This window comes from Stegodyphus dumicola, chromosome 1, assembly GCF_044657685.1.
Source record: "Stegodyphus dumicola isolate Sdum_Otavi_A_Nest chromosome 1, ASM4465768v1".
Classification (NCBI taxonomy): Eukaryota; Metazoa; Arthropoda; class Arachnida; order Araneae; family Eresidae; genus Stegodyphus; species Stegodyphus dumicola.
In genome coordinates this window covers 287,085,199-287,100,369 of record NC_140768.1, presented here as the reverse complement: position 1 = coordinate 287,100,369, position 15,171 = coordinate 287,085,199, and the positions used below count along the sequence as shown (strand labels likewise).

The 15,171-nt window shown below is 33.0% G+C and overlaps 2 protein-coding genes across 4 annotated transcripts in view; one reads left to right on the top strand and one right to left on the bottom strand.

The window, feature by feature from the left end:
• LOC118205541 (uncharacterized) overlaps positions 1–15,171 on the top strand; it is a 208,359-nt gene that overhangs the window by 90,222 nt on the left and 102,966 nt on the right. The gene's annotated exons all lie outside the window — the stretch shown is intronic.
• Positions 1–15,171, bottom strand: part of LOC118201467 (choline transporter-like protein 1) — a 91,104-nt gene that overhangs the window by 14,438 nt on the left and 61,495 nt on the right. The window contains exons 12-15 of the mRNA XM_085808282.1: positions 14,147–14,272; positions 10,388–10,494; positions 7,451–7,591; positions 985–1,097 (exon numbers count right to left, since the gene is read on the bottom strand). Of these exons, the coding sequence (XP_085664408.1) occupies positions 985–1,097; positions 7,451–7,591; positions 10,388–10,494; positions 14,147–14,272 (487 nt within the window). The remainder of the gene's footprint in view (positions 1–984; positions 1,098–7,450; positions 7,592–10,387; positions 10,495–14,146; positions 14,273–15,171) is intronic.

The following is a 15,171-nucleotide window of genomic DNA, read 5'->3' as shown; positions in this document are numbered from 1 at the left end:
CAGTCACAAAGGCACACTATCACAGCTTAACTTAATTTCTATTGTCTTGGGGATTCATTTCTAAATTTAGAAGTGCTGGAACCCTATGAAAGGTCTTCATAAGCAGTGGACAGAATACATAAATAAAATAATAATACATAAACAAATAGAATGTAAGTAAAGTTAAATAGAATTTTAAACGCTGAATCTCAGTAAATAAATTAATGACAAAGAGGTCATAAATAAATCAAAATGTAATAAGTTAAATAAAATAATAAAACACATGAAAAATTCGTAAATTAATAATCAGTTTTAAGATATATTATTAAAATCAAATGAAATAATAAAGCAAATATCAGAACAGTAAATTGACTGTAACAAAATATGATACTGAGGATAAAAGAAAGATCAGTATTTTAAACAATAGTTCTTCACGGTCAGACAAAATTTCAAAGCAAGCCAAACAACAATGGAAAATTTTGATTTCCAATCGATTCTTAACTACTTCATAGTTAAATGAGTAGAGGCCAAACATTCTTGATAATATGAGTATTTTTATACAGCCTATAAAAATCTCGCTTCCTGAAAGAATCGCATTTTGACAATGAGGAATTTTTTTCTTTATTTAATCATGTTTTCCCGCTTATTTTCTCTTCCCATGGAAGTGATTTTAATATCAAAGGCTAAGTTAAATGCTGCAATAATGTTTTATTAATATTGCTATCAAAACTAAAAGAAAATACTCGAACTCATCTTATTTCCGGCTTTTGTGCATTCTGGCTACAATTTAGTCTCAAAACGATCTTAAAAGCCGAATTGAAATATATATAAAATGCAGAATAGAGTTTTAATTTCAAAATTAAATAAAGCATGTTACCTCTATGGTTTTCAAAACATTCTAAGGTTTTACATAAATAATTTAGCAGCCCTCAGGCTTCTACAGATCAAAACAGTAAATTTTTGAAAAAAAAAAGTTATAAAAATACGGAATTAAAATGTAATTACCTATCATAATGTAAGCATTCTTACTCAGGAACTTCAAGAAATTTTCAAAGCAAGCCAAACAACATTGGAAAATTTTCCAAAAAATTTCACATCTTTGATTTTGGTTATTGAGGCTAGGAAATGAAATAAAATATTTTTAGAATGCGAGTAATCACAAGAACACACACACACACACACACACATATATATATATAAACAACTTTTGAAAGAAATTTAAGACAGAAAGATAAACTCTTTTAAACGTTAAACTAAGTCGTATTAAGAGAACAGAAGCACAACACAAGCTTTAGGAACTAAACCTATGAAGCTATTCTAAGATTTTTACATAGTTCAGGTACGAGATATATAGACTTTATCCTTGTTAACATTTCTTATTTAAGAAAGAATTTTTTTAAATTAATACCTCTATGACAAAAGTAAGTTCTCCTCCTCTTCTTATTCAAATATAGCTTTTATAAATAAATCGTTCATTATTTCTGCATTCTTAATAATATCAATAAAAATCTAAGACTTTATCTATTACACTAAAACGTTAAAATTGATTCCGGTAACTTCTGTCATTCAGCCGAATAATAATATAATTACCTCAAAAGTCAAATAATTTTATTTTGTAAGATTTATTTCTCTTTTTTATCATAAAAATGTAACTAAATCTACTTAATCCTTGCGAATTCTCATACAGGATTAAAGATAAGTACAACCTGTGGAAGGGTGTAAAAGATCCTTTTAATTGAACACAATATAATTAACGGGCGGTACGGGCTTACAAACACCGATCACTTGGGGTGAAAACTTAAAAGATAATGTAACTCTATATTTAAAGATAAAGAATAATGCGAGACTACACAATTCAATTTAAGCTAACAGGTTGACTCTGAAACTTACAACGGTAGAATAACTCGGTGGGAAGAATGCGTAGCCGATATTAGGGTTAACAGCTCATAGAAAATAGCAAAATCACGCTCTGTCTAAACTTTTCGCTTCAACAGTTTAAATACTCTCGCTCACCCTAACTCATTCACATTCTGGCGAGAAAACGCGAGGGAATAAGAGGAAGCAGGAAAGGCTGACAAATTAAAATTATTATTGGTAAAAATAAATAAAACTCAACAATTTTTAAATGGTAAATAATTGTGTTATTATATAAATTAACTAGTTACTGTGATTTCGGTCTTTAACTTCTCCTTTCCGTATTTCTCACCAGAAAGAAAATGAGTTAGCCAGTATTTAAACCGAGGTTTCTTTGATTTTGAGACAAAGCGTGTTTCTGGCTGCTCGCGCACGATAAATGTCAGTTTCCTGCCACCTCTGATGTAACTATTCGGCTTTGCGTTCTATCGCTGCCGACAATTTGGTTTTAACGCTCCAGTAGAGTTACTGAGCCAACTTTTATATTTAATTGTGCAAACGTTGACGACTGTTCCACGTTTGACTTAAACGTGTCTGTTCTATTTAGTTGCATCACCACGAGTAGCGGTTAATATTGCACAAGATAGGGCACTTATTTTCTAAATTCTATTTAAATAAAAAGATTATTTAAACCTTCTAGCGACTTTGTAGTTATTCCAGACATAGAGATATTTCACTTTACGTTTGTTAATTGGGGTTAAAAACATTACCAGAACAAGTAAAAATCTACAAAATATATAGATCATTACTTCTTAAAAACGTTTAAGGTTCTACTGTATCCAGAAGCTTGTGTCAAATTCTTGCAGATTCTACTAGACTGATAGCGAATTATAGCATAGTGTGAAATAAATTAAAAAGGTTAAAATAATCTCTTTTATTTAACTCTTAAATGAACAAAAAGGCACGGCTTGTGCGAAAGAACGAACCTTCGCGACTTTCGGGTATTAAAATTAACATAACAGAAAGTTAAATTCAACGTAGCTAACGTAGTGTGCGATTACACATAAAATAGACTACTCAAGCCGGCTCAGATAGTTAACGGCGCGTATTTTAAAACTCTGGCTAGAAAGACTCTATAGCCGGAATACAACTTAGGCTAGCGATAGTAAATAACAGAAAGACTCTGCTGTCAGAAGATCTAAACTAAGTATTCAAACCTTAGTTTATAGGCAAAACAACTAATATGCATTCTTGGGGGGGGGGAGGACTACAGAAAAGAGAAGTTGGTAAAAGTTTAAATCATAATAATTGGTTAGATAACATAAAATACTTTATAAAGTTAAATACAATGATAAATATATACAGCAATAAGTATTAAAATTAAAAAATATCAAGTAGTGTTTGATGGCATTTTTCATACATATTCAAGGAAGTATAAAGAGGTGTTTACATAACCTGCTTCACACTTCTGCATTAATATGCATGTACTTTTTTTATTAAATCGTTTATTCTATGAAATACAGCCTGCCTCCACGCCAAGAAAATTTCGGCTTTTAACTCTTTCCGGCACGCTACCTTTTAAAGTCGGAGTTTTGATTAAAAAAAGAAAAAAAAAAAAAAGGTAGGCAGTCTAATTAGGCCTAGAGGAATACACAAGTAAAATTTTATGAAGATAGCAATTATCGTTTTAATTCTGTGGGTGTGCCCAAAGTGCCCAAGTTGACACACTGATTGAATAGAGCTTCGAAAAGAGCGCTGAAGCGAGCATTGTTGTCAATGAACTGACCGATGAAATGCGGAGAAACAAAGAATACAGACTCTCAGTTGTCCTAGATTATCGGTCGGTCTATTGGTCCGGTAGGGTTCGCCGTTTGATTTTAGGCAAGATTTCAAGGTAAAAATTTAAAACTAATATAGAATAAGGAGATTAGCATACAACAATAACCAAAAAAATAACAAAAATTTCTTTTCAAACAATTCCTTTTATACCCTAAAAAAATCTGGAAGATTTCTTTAAAAATGAGGGTCTTAAAAAACTAAACATGGCTAAAATATATGGACTGGTTTGTGTTGAGCTGCCATCTACTATAAATAAAGAAGGTTCAGAGTAACCTATAGTAACCTATAAATCCTTTTTCATTCAATTTTTCTGTGCGTACAAAAGGAAATTTTTCGGTGTATCTAGATAGGACACACTGTGCCGCAGAGGGTTAAGTAAGTTACTTGCGATAATACAATAATTTTATATAATTTCAATTTTCAAGTTGGGTACCTAATTTTATCAAATATCCTTAATATTTGTATCAATGCATTTTACATAGTTTCTTGATAGAACTACAGCACAATAAAATTTACTAGTTATTTAGGTCTTTTTAAATTCCGATTCTGTCTTTTTAATGTTCTGTTTTAAATGTCATTTTAATTTTTTTAATTTCCAACGAAAGAAAACATTTTTGCCCAAAGGGACGTTAGCCCAGAAGAAGTATTATTCTCGAAACAGCATTTAGCGTCAAATCGCTAAAAGCGTTGAATCACATTTCAAACTGTTGCCACAAATATTATCCCAATGCGTTATATTTAAAGAAAATAAATAATGAAGAATCTGCATGACTGTATGTATGTTTCTCACATTTTGAAAAAAAAAAAAAAAGACCAGCGGTACTTAGAGCCATCCAATTTTGAATAACGTAGTCTTCACCCGAACACGGGTTCCTAGAAGCCCGAATTTTGAATTTCCAACTTGATTTATTATCTATTTCGTATTTTGTAAAACTTTAACGAATTTTTTATTAAAAATCTCAACGATTTCAACGCGAGCAGTGGCAACACTGTACGGAATAAAACATTTTTATCTCCAGCGAAGTGGGACTGTGTATCCGAAATTCTAAAGGCATGTTGTTTGTTTTTAAATATTTTTAGCCTAAAAGGGCCTTAGTCCAAATTCTCTCGAAACGTATATGTACATGTAGATGAAAACAAAACTCCCCTTTGGGCATAACATAAAATCTGAAAGCTTTCAGTTTTTTTTTTATTTATATCTAACTAGATCTACTTAATCCTATACTATATTTAACTACATCTACTTAATCCTTGCGAATTCTTCATCTCCGTTACTCATAAATAGCTTGAAAAAAAAAGAGACGAATTTGTGGCTAAGAGCAAAACGATCTCGGCTACCAACTCGATTCGTATTTAAGCTGTTTTTATTCTATCTTGTTACTGTTATCATTAAGTTGGATATAATTCTGTTAAAAAGATAGTTCTGTCTTAAAACACGAATGCTGTATTTTTTAATTCTAAGATAACATCAATTATAAGGAAGTATCCCTTCATTTCTCTATGACTAGCAGGCAAATAATTTAGATCAAGGAGATCGAAAGATGAAATAAAATACTAACTATGCCTAGTAGTATTTATCCCTTCCTCCTGCATCAATATCAAAATCAGATTTTTTTTAATCCAAAAATGTTTCCATCTCAATTAGTATCGCAATCTTCTCAGTTGTTTTTATTTTTATTGGGTAGTTCGGAAAGTAATTTTCTTTTCTTACAGCAGAAGGCTTAATGGTATTTTTTTCACAAACAACTTTACACTTAATCCAGGTAATTGTTATATGTTTTGACAAGACTTGTTTGTGAAAAAGTTCGATAGACTTGTTTGTGTTTCGAGAGACTTGTTAGCAAGACTTGTTTGTGAAAAAGTTCGATTGATTCTACGCAGTAGGTTTTGGCCGGTACCCTTTCTTATATGGAAAGTGAAAAGCAGCATTTCCGGTATATTTTACGTTTTTACTATCGAAAAGCTGAAAATGCTGTTCAAGCAAGAAGAAAATCCGATGTGTATGGAGAAGATGTACTGACAGAGCGCCGGCGTCAAAACTGGTTTGCAAAATTTCGATCTGGCAATTTTGATCTTGAAGATGTACCACGTTCTGGAAAGCCAACTGAAGCTGATGAAGGCACATTAAAGGCATTAATTGAGGAAAATCGGCAGGAATAACAACTCATGAGATCGCTGAGAGATTAAATTTATCGAATTCAGCCATTCATGGTCATTTGAAACGCTTACGTTTAATCTTAAAGCTCGACATATGAGTTCCTCGTGTCCTTAAAGCTCCACGTCAGCTCTCCATCGTCAAAATTTCCAGATCGAAATTTTGCAAACCAATTTTGGCACTGGCATTCTGTCAATAGATCTTCTCTATATACATCGGATATTTTTTTTCTCGCTTGAACAGCGTTTTTACTTTTTGGAAAGTAAAATATGCCTAAAATGCTGCTTTGCACTTTCCATATTTGAAAGGGCACCGACCCAAAACTACTTCACAGAATCAATTGAGGGGTTTTCACAAACAAGCCTTACTATATCAGTTGTCAAAATATATAACGATTATGCTGCTTAAGGGTGAAGATGGCTATGAAAAAATACAATTAAACCCTCTATTGGGAAAAACGAAATTATTTTTCAAGCAACCCAATATTAAACCCTGATATATCGCATCCTGAACAACAGATAGCTCTGTTAACTATATGTTTTTTTAAGATAAACAAAGGAAAAATAATGTAAGATTAAATGATTGGCTGCCATATCTAAATCATGGGGAAATTTGAAAACGAATGTCGCGATTATAAGACACATACCTTTTAAAGCGGTTTATATAGATTACAAAATGAATCCGAAAGCAGATAATATCGGAAGTATTATTTTATACGATAATTTTAACCAGTTACGAATTTACTTTTTAGCACAATATTTTGCGTAAAGCATTCTTTAAATCTTACGGTTTAGTTATGAATGTCTTTTTATTTAATAAAATGTGTCTATTTATGTGTTTTTAATTCATGTACTCCAAGCAAAACGTTTTTGTAATAATTTTAATGCATAATATCCAGAACAAGTTTATATTTTACAACGGCAGAATAATCTCAGTTGTCTTAGTCAAGTAGTTAAGGAAGCTTGTGACAGGTACTTTTGCATGTTATTATTAAAAATTAAGCTTAATTTAAGTACTGTATTCATATATTCTCTCAGATCATGAGCTTTTCCACATTACGAGCACTCGAAAGAGGGTTCATTGATTAACTGTAATACTAAAAGATAGATTGGCAAAGTTTTTTTAACGTTGCCATCGATAGCTTAATCAATCTCATTTGTGTCGCATATTCTAGGTTAAGTTGTTACTCAGCTGGAATGAATAAATAAAATGTTCCTTTTTAATCCGTCTGCGTACGCCAGACGATTTTCTTCAGGGTGGTAAGTGGCAACAGGCAAAAAAATAAATGTTTTTCTAGATGAAGTTAGTGTTATGCATGCATACTTGCCAGAACAATTCAGTAGCACAGTTATAAGCTAAATTTTATACTTCGAAATTCTATTTTTTATTGCGTCTGACCTTATTCGTTTGGAAAGTTATTTTAAAAAAAAACCTGCTTCGATTTTATTTCGAGAATTCCAATATATCTCAGCACGCATTAACAAACATACGTTTTGAACAGAACTATCAAGTATGGTAAATCATTTTACTCTGATTGACAAGTCATTTTAGAAATATACATTCTATTACACAGAAATATAAAAATAGTTTAATACTGTATTTCAAAGAAATAAAAATTAATACTATTTTTCCAGCAGTCGAAATAGGATTCGGATGAGTTTCATGATTGCAATGATGAGCGATCCGAAGGCAACAGAACCCAGGTGGAAACATACAAGAATTCGGAAGCTCTTGCATATGGGATTCCTGAGTTTACTTTTGTCCCTGGAATGTAAATCGCATATATTAAATTTAAGCAGAGGCTTATTTATAGATAATGAGATGAAGTTTATAAAGTTTTTAAAATTTAAATTACAAAATTGGAATGATTTAAGAAGCAAAGTAAAAACCTGCAATGAAATGCCTTTACCAATTGTTAAATGCAAATAGCAGTATTCAGTAACTTATTGTTAATGCAGTGACGTCTCATATAACTAGCGGTTTGTGCAACGAATGTTTCCCATGATGAATGTAGTTCCAGCTGAAAAAATGTTTCGTACAAAGAACTCGGTTCGATATTATGAAACGCACTGTATACCATTACATTATCAACATGTTACATTATCACACATTATTTAATGCATATGGGAAAAGCAACATTAACCGCATGAAATATTTAACACGTTTCTACAATTTGTTATTTACATACAGTAAAAGTTATTAAAGAAAAATAAAGCAAGAATAATCATCACATCAGACTGCAAGTCGAAAGCGAACGACGACGACGAACGCTGACATGGAATAATGGGACAATTCTTCTTCTTTTACCACATTTACTGCACGTAAATAAATCGTAGGTTACTAGTTATGAGGTTATGTTTACTCTGTATAGACGTAGGTTCTTTTGAAGCAGGAGACATGAAAAATGAGCAATGCCTTCACCGGGACTCGAACCTGGATCTCTCGAATACGCGCCGAGTGTGATAGCCATTACACCACGAAGTCATGCAGAAAAGAGGAAGAAATTACCGTATAGCTCTAATACTGGAAATTTAGTTACAAAACCCTAACAGACATGTGACGAGTTATCGCTGCGATAGAAGTTCAATGTCTTTCGAAGGTTTTTAAAGTAACTTTTTAATTTAAGCAGAACTTTGAACATAATGGCACCATTTTGTGTTACAAATAGTAACAACTTTTGGTGATGCAAATAAATGAAAACAATAAGTAATTTTAATCCTTGCTCAGTAGTCAAAAACTACGCAATTAAATAATAATAATAAGCTATACGCTGGTATAGCTTATTTAATTGCGTAGTTTTTGTATTTACAATACGCCAATAAAATTTTTGTAATTGCGTAGTAGCATTAACAATACGCCAAAGAACTAGTCACCACTAATTAGAGGTAGCAGACTCGAAGCGCGTAGCGTGCATGCCAGAAACGCACTCTCTCTCAAGATCCAAAATCCTCAGTTTAAATACACAATCAAACTAATTTGCGTTGTGGTATGTAAGACGGAAAAAAGAAGTTAAATTAAAAAATCCAAATCATAATAACTGGTTAATTTGAAATAAAAACTTACATAATAACTCGATGAGTATTTTATATCATTAATGATGTTTTCCTAAGCATAGGTAATTTTTTTTACTTCGTATTGTTACGAAATGGCCAGCTGCAGGCAGATAGATTCCCCGCAAAGCTCGCTTAGGATTTCCAAAAAGTGGTAAGGAAAAGCAGGGTTTCCAGATTGGGCGAGAAATCAACCATTTGGCGACAGAATTGGCGATATCCCATAGACAGAGCGAGAACATTCTAGAAAGAATTCTTACCGTTTTGTCCCAAAATGTTCTCGAAGGCAGGTCAAAAGCTATATAAGCGCTATTCTTTTGTTGAAAGGGGCGTAGCCTGTCATGACCATAAGACCAACTTGTTTGGTTATGCGGGTCGGGCTGCGCCCGCTACTGATACTACTGATACCTTACATACTCTCCCTTTTAAAGGGCGACTAGGGATAAGGAGACCAAATCACCAAATCCTGGTTTTGAAGAATCATCATCCACCACCTTTTTGTTCGGGCGGCACTGTAGTCTCATTAAGTTATTTTGAAACAGGAGATGTGAAAAATGTGTAGTGACCCCGCTGAGACTCGAACCTGGACCTCTCGAATACGCTCTGAGTGTGCTACCGTTACACCACGATGGCATGCAGAAAGGGGGAGAAAGTACCTTACAAGTTATTTCATTAAGAAACTTTAAGAAACAGCGTTATATAGAACAAATGTTTTGCATAACGAAAGCCATCCTAGCACAGATTACTTTCTTTATGCAAGACATCCCGGCGAATAATTAAGGCAAGTGTAGTAGGTAATTAGGAGAGATAGGGATACACTCTTCTTAAGCAGAAAAAAGAATTATCTTTAAAAGTTAGTTGCCTCAGAAACAACACAATAATTATGAGATTCAATTCATGCTCATAAGCAAAGGAATTTTTCCCTTACGTGTGAAAATATTTCAATGACATAAGTGAAACTTTTAAAGTTACATTTAGTTTCAACATAACTAGTAAATACAAAAAAATTAATTTTAATTTTTATAAAATAGTAATTTATTATTTATTGCTTTTTCTATCAAAAGATCTCAAGAACATTATGCTCTAAAATAGATAGTTATAAAATAAGAAAATATAGTAACACGCAGCTTCATTGTTCTCTTCTAAATAGTATCTGAAGTCTTTTCTTATTCTCTGAGAATTTATGAATCGAACAGTCAATTATCTTCTCACATTATTTTAATTTATTGAATTCATAGTGTTTTGTGATATTCGTCGAATTAGTAGATTACTGTAATTTCCATAACACAAACTTTAATATACAAAATTATTTACAATTACAGTTACATAGTTTCGTATCGGAAACTAAAAAGATATGCTGTCTTCATGGCTGTCCAGACGATCCGTACTTGAGTGAGAACAACGTTGCCACAAAAGTTCAAAGAAATAAATGCTACGGTGAGCAGCAGTGAGAGAAGAACTTTAAACTTGTAACACATAATTATCAAGGAGTAACGTTATGTCCTCTTACCTTGTAAAGTACCACACTGACACAGCTCCAGCGACGATGAAATTTTGGCATGCTAGAACGAATTGCGATAACCAGAGAAAACCGAAAAAAAGCAGCCATCGCATCACCTGTAATATTCAAAATTATTTTGCTTTTATAAAGATAATTATGATATTTTAATTTCAGCATTATTGGCATCAATTGAATTCATTTACAGCATATCACCAATTATCTGAGAAAATTGAGATAAATAATAGATAATAGATTAAGTAAATAGTTAAAATAATTAGTTAAAACAGTTAAAATAATAGATTTGTTCGGATAGCTAACTATTAAATCTTTAAAGTAATTATTTCAAGTTACATCCAACTTACACTTCACTGTCTTGTCCTTAGCTTAGAATTAAATAAAAAAAAAAATTTCAGACATTTATCTGTATTTCGGTTTCAAGTTTCAAGCAATAAAATATTCGGAAAGATTTAACCAGCTCTTCTTGCAACTTGTGTGTGCAACAGTAGAACAATTTTTTTTTTTTAAGGAACAAGCATGAAATTGTAGGCTAGCTATCAGTCTTCTAATGTCATGCTTTCCAATGTAAATACATATGAAAGCTAAATTCAGTAACATTAAGCACAGTACTATGGCAGGTAGAATCGGTGAATTCCTATGGTTGCTATGCCATATACAGTACTATGGCGACTTCTCAAACTTGCCAATACTTAACTTAGATGTTGTTGTTGTTGCTAGTGCTCACTTGTCTATAGTCAGCCCAAGCCCATAAATTCCTCGTGGCAAGCTTACGTCTGTCGTTGGCAACAGCCTTAAGCACCTTACAGGTAACAGTGGGATTTAGCTCAGTTCAGCCTTCAATTTTGATGGAGAGCGCTCCGGAGGGGGGACGGTTCCAAGGACCTACCACCCTTTTCTTCCCTACCACCAACCTCTCAAGAGGATTTCTGGCTCGCCGCATATTTAGAGTGCCCCCATGCCGCACGGACATTATACTTTTAAAAATATCTGTGCCTTCTTCGAGATTCGAACCAGGACCTTCGGCAAGGCAGTCAGCGACGCTAACTATTATACCGGTTGAGCTGCTTAACTTAGATGTTTGTTTGTTCGTTATTTAATCTCACTTAATTTGAATTTCTGGTTGAAATAGTAGAAAGTAAAAGTGCAGAGAATATTTAACATAAGAAAATTACATGTTAGTTAAAATAACTTTTACAAATAAATTATTTCTCGAAGTTTACATCATTTGTTTTAGTTAGAAAATTTTTTTTAATTATATATTTCGACATTACCTTATATTTCCACCAAAATGTGTGGGGAAAAGTGTAATACCCTTATTATAATTCCAGCTAGAATTGTTCCATATTCTTTCCCTAAGTAACTAATAACTGTTAACTTTATAAGGTATTTCTCCCGCCTTCCTAGGGTGAATGCCTTCGTGGTATAGTGATCTGCACACTGGGCCGATATTCCAGAGGTCAACGGTTCGATTACCGGCAAAGGCGATTGCTCATTTTTCATCTTGCCAGCTTTCAAAAATTACCTAATGTCTCTACAGTGGCGCCCAAACTAAAAGGGTGTTAGATGATGTCTCTCCTCACCGAGGATTTGGGCGTGGGTCCCGTAAAAACTCCAGTCGCCCTTTAAAAGGGGGAGTGTATAAGGTATTTCTTTCGCCTTCCTAGCGTGCCTTCGTGGTGTAGTGGTTCTGCACACTGGGCCGGTATTCCAGAGGTCCGTGGTTCGATTCCCGGAAAAGGCGTCGCTCATTTTTCATCTCTCCGGCTTTTCAACATAATCCTCATGTCTTTACAGCTTGTTTTGGAGGAAATGTGTTTTATTTTGCATTTAGATGCCACAGTTAGGAACAATATATTCACAAACTAGAGCACTGTTTGTTCAGGTCAAGACACAAACTGAGCTTGAATAAAAGAAAAGAATTTGATAAACATAAAACAAAGATAATGACTAGTTCTAGAGGTTTAAAATTTAAATTATCGCACGTTAGGGAAAGACGCACTACATCATTACATTTACATCTGATTTCCAGACTTTTCTCAGAATCTTAACTGACATCAAACCAGACTACAAACAACGAATTCTTTATTGGTTTTGATAAGAATTTCCTTTTAATAAGAATTTCCTTATGTAAATTAAAGTACTAAAACAGTAAAAGATAACATTCAACAAAATATTGTTTCTACGTATCAGATAGCATAAATTTGGGAGAAGTATGTTAATTTTCAAAACAGTTCCTGGATTTTTCCTGGATAATTGCAGGATTAAGCGAATCCCTGAATTATATTTCTATCTCTCATTCTTTCACTCAAAATGGAATTTTTAACGCTGTAATTTGATTCAATTAAACATCTATGGTATTCATCCGACAACCGGTTTTTAACATTTCAAAGACGTCAAAAATTAACGAAGACACTATTTGTGGTTGCAAACAAAACTCCGCCACTAACAGGCGTTTAAAATAATATAGGCTGAAATCCAAATTCAAGTGACGTAGCTGAAGACTACACAAAATGGTCTACTTAAGCTAGTTCAAATATTTTCATGGAGCGTTTTAACGCAGGCTAGAGAAAATGGCTAAAGCAGGAATAATCTTTCTCAGAGCTGGCAATAGAAGGTAAACCGCAGATAAGACTGCCAAAAGCTCCAACACTAAAACATTCAAACCCTTCGATTTCAATACTCAAACAACTAATTTGCATTCTGGTGAAAACTGCGGAAAAAAGTTATATTAAAGGTTTAAATCATAAAAAAACAAAAACAAAAAAAAAAAAAAAAAAAAAAAAAAAAAAGCTGAAATGTTTCAGATTTTAAATTACGTCCAAAGGGGCGTTTTTTAACATTTTGTGTGTTACCTTTCTTTATTAAATATCATGTTCCTCGCACTTAAACCATAAGATCCAGTGCAACAGCAATATCGCAAAATAGTTTTAAAACGAGCATATCTTTAGAATTTCCGATACAGAGACTCACGCGCTGGAGATAAAAATGTTTTTTCTGCACAACGTTGCCATTGCTCGCTTTGAAATCCTTGAGTTTGTTAATCAAAAATTCGTCAAAGTTTTAAAAAATAGGAAATCGATCATAAAACAAATTTCAAATTTCAAATTTGGTCTTCCACATGCTCATATTCGTTGGAGGATTACGTTATTCAAAATTCGATGACTCTATGTACCGTTGTTTTATCACAATACGAGAAATAAACATACATTTATGCAGATTTTTCATTATTTAATTTCTTCAAATATAATGCAGGACTCTAACATTTTGTGGCAACAGTTTGAAAAGTGAACCGACATTTATGAGTCCGAAGCAAAATGCCAAAACGAAACTAATAGTCCTTCGGGATTCAAATCCCTTTGGACTAATAACCTTATAAATATAAGACGGTTATCATTTTTATACGAGTAATAACTTGTTTCATCGATTAATAAACATAATTGTTACTATGAGCATATATCTCGTAAAAGCGCAATTATTCTTGAAACACTTCACAGATTCATTACAAACCATCTTTTTTCAATTCGAATATGTTAGATGAACGTTTATATGTTCATAAATATAATAAAAGCTTTTCAAAAGCACCGTTTTATATTTTCGAAAACCGAATAACTGTTTATCACTTCCACGCCACTGCCTATCTGAAGATTTTTAAATGTCAATTAATTACACGATTAGACTGCTAAAACGAATTTAATTCAAAATTTAAAAATGGAGTAAAGTGCATTAAAATGCTGAATAAAAAGCACTCACCTGAAAAAACGTTTCTACTGGGAAGGTTACCATTCCCTCGGAATCAACCAAAGGTTTGCCAGAAGTCTGAAGAAATACAAAACCCACTAATAGGAAGCAGCAAATAACAGTGATAGATATAAATGTCTGGAAAGCAAAAGTAAAAAATTAAGCTTTGTAACTAAACGAGTTACAAAATTCTGTTAATTTTTCTTTGTAATACATGCGTGTATTTTTCTGCACTCTCACCTTTTGTGGAGGGTGTTCAAAATAATTACAATGATATTTAGTGTTAGTATACGTGGTATGTATACAAGGTCATGTGTGGTGTGTATACAAGGTGTTAGTATACAAGATGTTAGCATGCGTGGATATTTGGTGTTAGTACACTTTTGTTGGGATGAGAAACCAGCATAGGTTTTGAAAAGCATTACACTGTACATGCGCTTGTCATTAACAGTGGCACACATCAAACAGATAATCAACCCCGATATGCATTCGGATGATTTCGATCGAATACGGATTGGATTCGGATTTAATCAAACTTTTGCCGTTTACTCTGATTCGATATTTGTTACTTAAGATCCTTTTTTCTCAGGGAAATTTAATATTTATAAGCTATTTAACGGAAATTAGAATCTGCGAAATAATACTGTTCTTGATTGGATTACAAAGGAAGGGGGATAAATCTGCTTTTTAATCAGTTCATAGGGTTTCCCTTGACCTGGTAATTCTAATTAGTCCAATAACCCTAAAAACGTGAAGATAATCATCGCAATGTCGGAAGCAATGTGAGAATGTTAAAAATAACCTTTTTATTTAAACAGAATTTAGAACACAAAGGCTCTCTCTCTTGTGCTACAGTATGAGCCACAACTCGGGGTGAATGCAATTAAATAGAGCAGTCAAATTTGAGTTAAACGTGGAACAGTAATCAAAGATTTCACAGTTAGTTACTATACTAGAAGGTGGTTCACTGTTCTAGCGGAGCATCAGAATTTAAGTGTCAGCAGCGATAGGATACAAGCCTGAATAATTACAACTAA